Here is a 13,584-nt window from a genome sequence, read left to right as displayed (position 1 = left end):
AAATTAGATGAAACAAATTTAAGTTATAAATAGTCCTTTTGGCCACTTTCTTAATATTAAAATGGACCAAATACACATCTAATTCCTCAACAACCTAGTAAAAATACAATGTTTTACAAAGAAGTTGAATGTCCTGGTTTTCAACTTTAGTGGTCATATAGTTGAATTTGGGTTGAAGGAACTTTGTTTAATAATAGGATTGAAAGGCCACAACTTCCCTCCAATAGATTGCACTATCGATCTTAGGAACTTTAGCAACTATAAAACTGTGGGATGTATGCCCTAAAGCTTCATAGTTATATGTTATTTGAAATATAAGTTGATTATTTTATGTATGCAATAATCCATTAAAGAAATATCCAAGGTTATTTTATATACCTTAAATATGTATGTGGTTGACATACAAGTGAATTGTGTTTAAGTGATAACCTAAATTATATGTAGTATATAGATAAGGCTAGGTACCTTATCCTAGTGACACTGCGCATATGACTCACTTTGTAATTGTTATAATAGTTGTAAAATCTTACAAAGGATCTTTCTGATCGTTCATGTGAAGATATGCAAGTTGAGATCCTACACAAAGAGTTTGTATAAGATCGGACAGCAAAATGGTTAGTCTCTCTTTATAACACCGTTACTTGAAGAGATTTACATTTCACTAGGATGACCATAGGTGACTTGACCTTAATCCCAAGTGAGTTGTGAACTTCTATCTATGAGGGCAATCCTTTGTTCTGTATGGGTGAGAGTTGTCAGATTCACCGACTCAATATGCCTACCATTTTGGGGATTTGTCCGAGTATGGAGCTGGGAACACAGCTACACAATATGGAATTCGCTCATTCCCGTCTTTAGGGTAAGTATAGATTTCTCCCTTAATAGCTGATTCCTGATCTTGAAAAATGAGGTATCAAGCTAGTCGAGAAAGAATAGTTTATAGCTGGACTATAAACTGTTTGTTCATTAGAAAGATTAATGGCACTGAACAAGTTAGATGTGACTATAGGGGTAAAATGGTAATTTAACTCAACTGTAATTACGAGCAACTCGTGAAGATTCGACTTACTATTGATTGTTTATATCTATGGATACAAAAATATATCTACATTGCGAAGAGTGTAGTTATAGGTCTTTAGTGGAGTGACCCATAGTTAATGAATGTTGATTGATTTAATTAAAGAGATTAATTAATTAATCTTGAATCATTAGAACTTCTGATCTGTAGGTCCATTAGGTCCCCTTGCTAGCTCACTCAGGGTAAAAATAAGAATCAATTAATTTTTTTATTAATTTGAATTGTTCAAATTAAACAAGGGAATTAATTGTATAAGATACAATTAATATAACGTATATAGATACATTTTAATATATAACTAATTATAAATATAGTTTATAATTAATACTTATATGAGAGAAATAAATATTTGAATATGATTCAAATATTATTTATATGACTGAAACCCATATAAAATTATAAGTTAAAATTAATATAAATATGATTCATATTAAAACTATAGGTTATATGAGAGAATAAGATATTTGAATAAGATTCAAGTATAAAATAGTATGAATAAGATTCATATTAAAACTATAGTATATGAGAGAAAATACATTTGAATTGACATTAATTAAATATATGATATTTAATTAATTTAATTAATTAATATTTATTTAATTTAATATTAAATTAAATATAAAAGTCAACTCCCCGCAGTTAGTAAGGGATTTAACATAAGATTGAGGGGAGTTATCTCCCCTCCCCTCTCACCTATAATTCACAAAAGAATGTGTTTTTCAGTGATATTCATAGAAAAAGAAGAAAAGTTCTTTTTGAAAATTTTCTCTCAAGCAATCCCTCTGATGGTGTTCCTATACATTGAATTCGAGGGAATTTCTTGTGGAACGAGGTGTTCGTGACAGGAAAAGGAAAGTATTGAAGATCGCCTTCAAGGGTAGCATGCTTATTTGTTTTTATGTTTATCTTGATTTTGCATGGTTTCTCTATTTTTTACCATTCTCAAAACGAATTTTGAAAGCACACACGTTCACATGCTTCAGCTGAGGAATTCGATTCCTTCAAGAACAATTTTAACATCAATGCAATGCTCAAGGGTGTATGTCATAGTCCATATACCGGTGATAGACAACTATTTGTATCTATCATAATGATAGAAGTTCACCCACGTGTTACTTGTAAATAGTTGCTGATAAAATGTTGATATTTGCTACATTGTTATCCATTAAAAACTATAATATCAATACAGTGGTTGTGAATCTAGAAAAACGTTGGCTAAATGGGGTTCATTCGCATGAGATGGCTTCCTATACATTGATAGTTGTCTATTGGTGTCTATCTACTAATTTTTTATCACTATCTATCAATAGATAGAAACAAATAGGCATTTATATGTGTCTATCATAGTGATAGAAGCTCACCTACCACTTACTTCTAGAAGTTCACTTACCACTTACTTGTCACAGACACTAATAGTTTACAATGATAGTTTTTTTTTTTTTTTTTTAAATAGAAAATTGAGTGTTTTTCTTCAAGTTTGCACTAGATCAAGAGGATTCTGTGAGGTTTTATCAATAGTCTATCTGATAGATTCTGATAGACAACTATCGATGTCTATCACTGATAGATAGTGATAGACACCTATGACTACCTATCCATGTTTATCAATGATAGAAACAGACAGATATCTATCAGCACCTATCACTAATAGTTTGTGTGCTTCCTCCAGCTTCATTGAAAAGTGAAGGTACTATTAAATTTGTTTACAACACAAGAACAGAACAAATCAAAAATAACATTCACAAACTTTAATATCAATACATTTGTCAATACATGTACAAAAAAATGCAAATATAATTATTACATCATTATTTAATTGGTTCAAGTTTGCAAGTCCTACTATTGTGACCTATGCAATTACAACAACTACATTTAAATGAACTTTTAAATTTACCTACAGATGGAATTCTTTGTTTTCTAGGTCTTCCAGCTTGATGTTTAACAATAGAAAGTAATGCTTTCATGACATCATCTTCAGCCCTCCAATCCAAATGAACTCCAATAGGTCGACACAACCTTTATATGTTTCTGACAATTTTCTTGTATAATAACACTCAAATACATAAAAATAAGTATCCAAATTAAGCATCCAAAGAACAGCAAGTGCATGTACACACAAAATTTCCTCAAAATCTCATACTCAACAACTGCAAGATCCCAAGTCTAGCTTCACTATGAATTGTTTATCTCTATCCATTACCTTGTATTCAATGTTGCTAATGGGATCAACCTAATAGATAAATATGAGAAAGGTAATCAGTATTAACAAGTGTATAAATAAACTGAGTGTCTATCAGATCTAGGTACTTATAGAAGTCTATCAGTGTCTATTTCTATCAAAGATAGACACTGATAAACTATGTTAGTCTGATAGATACAGATAGACTATCTATATCTATCAGAGATAGTTTATCTATATCTGATTTTCACACATAGAAAGTTTGCTAAGAAGAATGAGAAGATGTGATAGACAATGATAGATTTATATCACTGTCTATCATTGGTAAAACTGTCATAATTGAAGAATAAAAATCCATATTCCAATAGACTTAAATTACAATTAAAGAAGAGAAATCAACTAAAACAACAACATGTGATAAACAGTGATAGAGTTTCACCACTGTCTATCATTGATAAAACTGCTACTATTGAAAAATAAAATGAAGTCAAAACTAAGAACAATCAAAGAATTTGATTGAAGAAGAAGAAGAAGCTAAAAACAATAATGAATAATAATACTATTTATAGGTCGTTTAAAGAAGAAGAAGAAGCTAAAGGACATTCTGAAAACACATAACAATAAGAAGAAAACAGATGTACGAAAGAAGAAGAAAAAAAAACAAACGTGCCAGAGATGAAGAACAAGCGGTCGATCACATTGTTGATGAACCAAACAACAAACAAATATCAGAGATAACAATGAAGGAGACCGATCACAATGATAAAGAAGAAGAAATCAGCAATCAAAATACTCGTGCAAAGTTCAAAATGAACCAGATAATTTGGGAACCTTTTTAAAGAATAAAATGGCAAAACCATGCATGCCCATCTCTCTCTCTCTCTCTCTTTTTTTTTTTTTTTTGCTATATGTGTAAATACTTTCAGAATTTTTCCATCTATAAGAATTTTTCTTTTAAAAATTATTGTTCTTAATATTGTGTCAGTTCCTTATCTTTTTTAAAATTTTCAATTAATTGTGCAATTTTTTTAGTCTGGAATATAATTAAATATAGGATAAACACACTTTTAATCCTTAAAATTTGGGTCTAATTTAGATCCCTAAATTTTCAAACTCTACATTTTAACTTTCAAAATTTGTAAAAAACGAGTGCAATATATCGACTCAAAATTAATATTACGTTGGTTCGATCTATTAACATAATGTTAATTTTCTACCATACATAACTATCAAGATGATTAAATCAAAATATGAAGTAAAGACTTCAAGAGGTGTAAAAGTAAAAGGAACCATCAACACAAATAAATGATAATCCATACTATTCAAAATACATATAAATGTGTGATTTTAACTTTGAATAAATTGAATTAATGTTAAGAAAGTCTTTATAGACACATCTTCTGGGGGTGTGGTGTGACATATGGGAGAGTGGGGGAGAAAAAAAATATCTTATGGAAGCTTCTATTGTCTCAACCTAACCCCTTTAGAAAAAGAGAACAAAAAGGGTGAAGAGTTACTAAAGTGGCTCTCTTTTAGGCCCATCATCAATTTCTCATTCATTCATCTAATCATATATTTATTTCCTCTTTTTTTTCAAAATACTAATTATTCATTTATTTAATTGTTATTGTTGTTGTTAATATTATTATTATTATTATTATTATTATTATTATTATTATTATTATTATTATTATTATTATTATTATTATTATTATTATTGCTGCTCTTTTTTATATAAAAAAAAATAGTTTCATAGTGGCCACCACCATCTTTGGCTCTTTTCCTTGGTTACTCATGGCCATTTTCTGTCTTGTTTGCTTTTCAGGTATGGAAATTCATATCTTTTTAACTTTGTATATATATATATATATATATCCCTATCTTGGATTCTCCTTTCTTTTTCTTTTTTTTTAATGAGAAATTTTAAAAAAATGGTATTAGCCTAATATGAGATACCCATTTGATAAGGAATTTTGTTTTTAAATCTTGCTAAATAATGATTGTATTTGTTTTGAAATCCATTTTACGAGTGGGGTAATTGTAAATATAGCAATTAAAGTTCAAAGTATTAGTACATATAGCATAATGTAAAAAAAAAAAAAATGCAGATATAACAAAATTTAGATGGTCTATTAGTGATAGACCACAACACTAGTAGAAGTCTATCAATGATAAACCATATCGTTGGTAAAATCTATCAGCAACTGTATAATTAATAGACTTTGTTATATTTATAATTTTTTTAAATGTTGTTATACACTTAGTTATTATCATTGAAAATGATATTCATAGCAATTAATTTTTTAAAATCTAGATCAAACTTTGAAAACAAAAAGGAGGGGTGGAATCCAGAATTTTCTATTATATTCCTTGAACTTTTTAGATAATGACAAATGGGTTATTTTACTTTAAAGAAATTAAGAGACTAAAATTATAATATCTTCCAATTTTAAGGACTAAAATGATATAAATTTTTTTAAAAAAAAAAATTAAGTAGATCTCAATCTAATAAACATGATGTCATGTATATTTCATATTTTAACATATAATAAATTCAGTCTTAATGTAGCAAAATAAAAGGCCAAAAAAACAGAAAACCACATATAAACAATTAGGTTATAGAGACCCCATCAAAACATAAATATAGTTAGTGAAATCATGGATAAGATTTGGATGGTGGGCATGACTCATATAAAATTGGTCAAAGTGTGACAAATATCAAAATATTTAGCCTCTATCAATCAATTTTGGTAATTTTTATCAACCATATTTGGACAATCAATTTTTTTTAACAAATGATTATAGAGATGGTGGATCGAACCTTCGAACTCAAGAGATGAAATGCATGTCAATACCATTAAGTCAAGCTCATTTTGACACTCAATTCTCTTATAATACATTAAATTTATACTAATGGTCAATATGATATTAGGTTTTACCTCTTTCTTTTTTTTTTTTTGGGTAAGTTAGCAAAAAGCTAAAAGAGGGGGAAAAAATTTAAAAAGTGAACTTTTCATCTAAAATTTAAGATTTTTGGAGTTCATCTACTTTGTCAATCTATGAGATGGATCTCATAGTCAATAGTGAGAATACAATAATAGCTTCTTTTTTTTTGTTTTTTTGTCATTGGTTCTAATGTCTGAAAAAAAAATCAAAGGGTCCCTTTTACATGAAATTGTTTCTCAAATTCCCAAGTCAAACAAGAAATCCATTCAAAAGGAAAAAAAAGAAACAAATCAACATGATGAGGAGTAAGAAAAACCAATGGGTTCATTTTTCTTTCTTTTTTGGTTAAGCTTGCTTTACACAACACCCCCCCTCCAAGTGGATAAATTTTTACAACATGTATTCTTATCCATTTCATCATTATTATGTAGGTAGAAAATTTCATGAAGTTAAATTAAACAAATAACTTAAATCTACTACTACTCCAAATATCTTTAAAAAAAATAAAGAAAAAGAAAAACCAAACTAGAATTACTTAAAAAGGTAGCATCCTAAATCATTGTGACAAAAGAAAAAAGTCTTTGTAGTTGGTAAAACTCTACAAAAGTAGATCTAATCAAAGTCTTAACAATTTCCATAACTTCTTCACTTTTTGCCCATCAAATTCATTTGTGCTCAACCATTTGTTTCAACAGTATTTTCAAAATCCATGCCAAATTTTGAAATTAATCTACAAATACTTTCTTTTTTTTTTATTTCAGGAAAGAAATTCAAATGTTATGCCAAGAAAGATGAAGAGTATTGTAAAGAAATTCGGAGAAGAAAAAGAATATACTTTTCAAAACTCAAATAGTTTTCAAACGAAACTAAAGAATGAATCATTATATTTTAAGTCGAATTGCATAACAACTCTTGCAATACGATAATAGTTGCAATTATACCCTCAAACTTTTAATTGTAAAAATTGGGTCCTCAAAATTCTACAAGTATTAAATTTGGACCCTCGAACTTATAATTGATATAGAAATTGGACCCCAAATAATAAAAGAGTTGGTTGCACAAATAAAAATTAAACCGAAAATAATAAAAAATGTAGAACAAGGATAAACATATTAGGGATATGGCACGAAATTAGCGACAGATATCACTAATAGCAGCTATCAGTGATAGCTATATAGGTAAATGACTAAAAGCCCACACGCAACACACTATTTAACGTTTCTTCTTCTGATTTTCTCAAATTGAAAACTATTATTGATAATAGCAATCAATGATAGCAACTAATAGTAGCTATTAGTGATTATCACTGATAACGACTATCAGTGGTGGCTTTCAATTTGAGAAATATTAATACAACCTTTCAATTCGCTATCAAGTTTCAATGGCTACCATTGATATACTTTGATCAATTGAAATCAAACTTGAAACGTTAACACCTAAGGCTATCGGTGGATATCAATGATAGACTTTTATAAATAGTTATCAACTTTTGAAAGGAAACTATCATCTTTCAAATATTAACATTTAAAGCTATAAGTGATAGAAGTGTATCAATAAGAGATCTATAAGTGACTATCTCTGATATTTACCTAAATCATATCACCAATATCATTAATATCATTCATTTTATTAATATATACCTAAGTTATATCACTGATAGCTATGGCTATCATTGATAGCTTCAATCAGTGGCTATCATCGATAACTTTTAGCAGTGGCCATCAATGATAGGCTTTCATCAAATAGAATTGACTTTTATATCATTGATATCATCGACATATGGATATCACCTAAGTTCTATCACTGATATCATGTATAATGTAGTTATCGGTGATAGCTTCTATCATTGATAACATGCTATCAGAGATAACTTCTATCATTCCTTTTTACCATCAAATAGCATGTTATCACTATCGTTGATAGCTTCTGTCGTTGATAACATGTTATTCATGATAACTTCTAAACATTCCACTTGCACTTTAGTTCGAGATTCAACTTTATTAATTAAATTCACTAAGTTGGCTATTAATGATAAACTTCTATAAGTGGATATTAACTGTGAAAAAAATCATCAAAGATTAAGCTATCAATGATAAAAAAAAATATTAGTGGCTATCACTGATAGATTTTCATTAGTGACTATCAATTTTGAAATATTAACACTCAAAACTATCAGTGCCTATTATTGAGAAACTTTTATCATGATTATCAATAATAGATTTTTATTATAATGGACTTGTACCACTGATATCTACCTAAATTCAATATCACTAATACATGAATATGATCGATACCTATCTAAGCTCTATCACTAACATCACTAATAATTGTTATTATCAATACACACATACACAAATATTTCAATTTGTGTCCTTAATTTTGGGTCATCTATGCGATTTTTTTCAAGTTTATTTTTTATAAACATCATACTCTTAAAGTCCTATAAAAAAGAAAAAAAATGCTATTGACCTGTTTGATATCGTTCACATTTCTCATTTTTTTCTAGAAATAAACTTGTTTAATAACTATTCTCGTTTCTTATTTCAAACTTTTAAGAAATGTTTCTAAAAATAGTGCAAATTTGTGGACTAAAAAAGTAGTTTCTTTCAAATCCGTTTTCATTTGCTATTTATATTTCATGTTTCGTTATAATAATCAAATTTGATGATTGGCTTGTTGGTGTGTACGTCACTTATGAATTGGATACTTCTAAATCTTGGGTACGAAACTCAACCTCATAATTCTTATTAAAAAAAATGAATAAACAAAAATCGGATAAAGGAAATTAAATTAAAAAGAAGAAGAAGAAGAAAGAAAATAAAATAAAATAAAAAAGAGAGGGAAAAAATGATACACCAATTACAACTAAGTTATGCTCACCTCATCTTTCTATTTTGAACATCTCTTTTTTCTACGGCAACAAATAGAGATATAAAGATTTGAACTTTCAACCTCAAAAAAAGAATGATATACCAATTACTACTAAGTTAGACTCACGCCAACAATCTTTCTATTTTCTTTCTCTCTTTTTTTATAAAAGTTCAATAAATAGAAATATAAAGATTTGAACTTTCAACCTTAAAGAAAGATTGATATACCCGTTACTAAGTTATGCTTAAAAGAATGATATACCCGTTATTTAGTTATGTTTAGGAGTGTGTAGCTATTTGTCAAAGTCGGTTTTCCAACCAAACCGCCACCGAACCGACTATGGTGATTTAATAAATATTCAAACCGACCTTGATCATCGAAGAGTGCAAATCGATCAACAGTCAGTCGATTTTGGTTTAAAAAAATGTCAATTTAGATTTTTCCCAATCCAAACTGCCACCGACCAACCGCCTTCAATTAGGTCAGTTTTAGTCGATCGCCTCGATTTTTTGGTCTATCATATTCATCCCTAGTTATGCACAGTGGGAAGATCTTTCCAAAGGAAAATGAGTAGTTAGAAGGGTATAGAAATTTAACGGTGGGAAAAGTGTGGTGTATAATGGGAGTTACATGATAAGCCAGAAAAGGGAAAAAGGGAAAGATAAATGCAAACAGATATCAAAATTCTAGTGGATATATATGGTAGGTTGAGTCATGATGGAGTAGATATAAATGCTAAGAAGGTTGGTAGAGAAAAGATGGTACTGCAGCTCACAGTTGTTAGTTCCTTCACACCTTTTTTTATATATATTTATATATTTATATATTTGTATATGAAATTTCACTCATTTTAGAGAGAGAAAACAAGAGAGCTTTAACTATGGAAGAGATGGGTCACCCACCACTTTCAACTCTCTTCTTTTCTCCTCCTCTCACAGCTTATCCATTACCTTCAATGGAAAAAAAATCTTTAAAAATTGATATGTAAAAATAAAAAAAATTAAAAAAAAAAAACCCTTTTGCAGAAAATGACAAGAATAAGTAACCTATTTGGATTTGGGAGTTTCTTCATTTCATTAATTCCCTTTCCAATATAAAAATCTCAAACAATTTAAATATATATATATAGAAAACCAGTTTTCACTTCTGTTCTAACATAACCTTAAACATTTGGGGTTTTAGACAGTAAAATTTATGGCTTTATGACAGTATTTTTGTTTGATCAATCAATGTTCCTTCTAGTTTCTCAGTCTGTTCTTAGCTACTCCTGTCTTTATAACACTTTACTTTGGTATCTTTGCTGCAAAATTTAAACAGAATAAATAATATAATGTTATCTTCTTCATCTTCTTCTTCTTCAGTAATTTTCATATTTACAGAGAACTCAAACCCAATAAGAAAATAGACCCTGAAAAGGGGATCTTGATTCATTTTTTTGTTTATCTCAGTCAGCTAAAATAAGATACAAAAGAGAGAGAAAAGTTTATATTTCTTCTTCTTCTTCTTCTACAGAGAAAAGGAAAAAACCTCTGGAAAAAAGAAAAGAGAAAAGAGGGAGTTTCAAAGTATGCTTCTTTCTTTTAACTATATGGAAAAATATTTAACTAATTCTTCAGCTGTACTCATAATCATATACTGATATACTATACCAATATGCACTTGTAAATCTTACAAATCAGAGGGAAGTGAGAAAACTTAGAGAGATTTGAAAACTAATATATTTTTACCAATCTAGCTCCTCATTTCCCTGCAAATCAGATAAACAAACAAGGATAAACCCAATTTTTGAATATTATCTCACTTCATCTCCAAGCTTCTATAATCCAGAATTCCATTTTTTATACCAAGAAAATCATACCCAACTTTGCTGTTATTCCCAGTGGAAGTGCAACCAATTTTGCAGCTGCAATCTTTGCTGTTTTGTAATCCCAAACTACAAGCAAAACAGAGATTCTTAGCCCCAATTTTTTCAGAGTGAGGTTGATATGGTGGGCTGATTCTGAGCTCTAAGTTCAAATCTGGACAACGTTCTTCAATCGAAGGGAATTCTTCCCTTTCTAAATCTTTAAATTCCTCAACCACCATGGATTTTTCTTCCACTTTCACTTTCACATCAGTAGCAGTGAAAGAGATTGTTGTTGTTGAAGCCACTTCTTGAGATGGTTCGTTGATGGGTCTATGAGTAACAGGGTCGATTCCTCTGTTTAAAAGCTTCCTTCTAATATGAGTATTCCAGTAATTCTTAATCTCATTGTCTGTTCTTCCAGGTAATCTCCCAGCAATCAAAGACCACCTAAAACAATAAATTAATCAAAACCCACAAAACCCCATCAATTAAAATCTTCAAAAATTACTTTAAAAAAAAACAGTAGAAGATTGATTTGCTTCTAACTTACTTGTTACCCAGAAGACTATGAAGCTTGATTATCAACTCATCTTCTTCTTCAGTGAAATTGCCTCGTTTAAGATCAGGACGGAGATAGTTAATCCAACGCAATCGACAACTCTTACCACAACGAAGAAGCCCAGCAGCTTTAGGAAGAGATCGCCAACAGCCTTCACCGTGAGCACGAATATAAGCAATTAAACGTTCATCTTCTTCTTTAGTCCACGCACCTTTGTTTGTGTGGGCTTTTTCACAGCAAGGAGAACGACCCATTTCAGGAAATTGACAGAAGAAGAAGAAGAAAGAAGAAGAACCCAGAAAAATTCAAATGAAAAGGAAGTAGGGGAAGAAGATTTTCAGTTCATTTCGGTGGTGGTGAGGTTGCTGAATGAAAATAGCGGTTTTGGGTATTGATGTGGGTGAAGGAACAGTAAGGCCGGCCCTTGGGAGGGATTTGGGAGTACCTTTATAGCCTTTTGACTATTGAAAAAAAGAGGGGTAATTGCTTCTAGATGCGAGTTGGTGAGATAGGTTAGAGAGGAGAATGCCTGCTCTTGCCCTTCTCTCTCTCTCTTTCTCTCTTTTATCATTATATATATATTATTAAATCTTCAATCATATAATAAAGTTAAAGTCACATTTAACTATAGGGTGACAAGTTTGGTGTCAATTTAAATTATTTATATAATATATATATAATAAAGTTTGTATATTATGCCAAAATTCCTAACCTTCCACATATAAATTATGCATTTTGGAATTTTTTTTCTTTTTATAAAGTGTGAATATTTTTAAAATTTTTCTATTTATAAGAATTTTCATATAAATTATACTCTTTTTTTATTAAGTTAAACTACCATTTTAGCCTTTGATATTTTAAGATTGATTCAATTTTAGTTCATATACTTTTAATAATCTTAAATTTGACCTCTCAAAGTTAATTTTTATCAAAATTGACTAAATAATAATAAGAATTTTCATGCGAGGAAATATAATATGTTATTGAGGTTGTCTAAGGCAAAGTCCAAAGACATGAATGGACCCAAACATAAAGAGTGTTGAGAGGTTGAGGCATAGGGGGATGTGCATCCCAAAAGAAAAAAGTTAGAGCCTGGGGATTTGGACTGACCTGCCAAGCTGGTTAACATATACCAATTGAAAAATAACTAAGTTGTGCTCGGTCTGACACCCTACAACCTCGAACACTGAGAACAACTCTGAGATCGTCAGAGTTACACGTAAACCACGGGTGACTGTTACAGAAAGAGCATTATAAGTAGCCCCATTCGACAACCACAAAGAAGAGGAGTAAGCAATCTCCAAAGGAGCCTTGATCTTAATTCTTGCATGTTTAGCTAAACTATACACTCTGTATACTATCTTAAGCATCGAAGCATGGTAGCCTCGACATCAAACCAATGCAAAGATCTCTTACGCATGTCCGTTTGGAAAGTGAGATCAAACTGAAAAAAGTGAGTTGAAGGTCAATCCCACAAAGACAGCAAATGCAAACGAGATTCAAACGCCAAAAAAATATATGTGAATATGTTTTTCAAAATTTAGAGTGAAAATGTAAATAATTATAATAGTAACCAACAATAAACAAATAGTAAGGACTAAAATTAAGATTTTTTTGAAAGTACAATGACTTAAATTGAATATTTAAAAATACATAAACTAAAATTGAATAAACTTCAAAGTGTATGGATGAAAATCATATTTTAATCATTTTATTTATTTTTTTTCATTTCTCTAAACAGCTTTATTTTATATTAATATTATTGGGTGGTTTGGTTTAGGGGTTTTTTTTTTTCTTTAAAATTTAATAATTTAATTTGCCTCTCCAAATCTTGCTTCACTCACCAGACAGCATGTACTATCATGCACATTCACAGCTTATATATTCTATATATATGACATAAGGGAACTAAACCCCCCATTTATATTTTTGGCTTCAATTATTTTCTACACATGCCCCACACCACATTGTTTAGTGGCCTTTGCATCCTAGACAAGCAAAAGTGGGAAAAAGATTAAACCTTTTTTTTAAGTGGGTTTTGATAATTTATTATGTTTTTTCTTAATATTATACAGGCTTACATTCATTTGTAAAGGGAACAATCT

At 29.7% G+C, this 13,584-nt stretch overlaps 1 protein-coding gene across 1 annotated transcript; it reads right to left on the bottom strand.

The window, feature by feature from the left end:
• Positions 1-10,632: 10,632 nt before the first annotated feature.
• Positions 10,633-12,069, bottom strand: LOC120087734 (MYB-like transcription factor 4). The gene is made up of 2 exons (XM_039044618.2): positions 11,471-12,069; positions 10,633-11,367 (listed from the first exon to the last, which is right to left on the bottom strand). Exons 1-2 carry the CDS (start codon positions 11,731-11,733, stop codon positions 10,872-10,874), a joined length of 759 nt encoding a protein of 252 aa, XP_038900546.1. The 5' UTR covers positions 11,734-12,069; the 3' UTR covers positions 10,633-10,871.
• Between the last annotated feature and the right edge of the window lie 1,515 nt (positions 12,070-13,584).

This window comes from Benincasa hispida, chromosome 10, assembly GCF_027475165.1.
Source record: "Benincasa hispida cultivar pf3 chromosome 10, pf3_genome.v1.1, whole genome shotgun sequence".
Taxonomy (NCBI): domain Eukaryota; kingdom Viridiplantae; phylum Streptophyta; class Magnoliopsida; order Cucurbitales; family Cucurbitaceae; genus Benincasa; species Benincasa hispida.
This window is presented reverse-complemented; position numbering and strand designations above follow the sequence as displayed.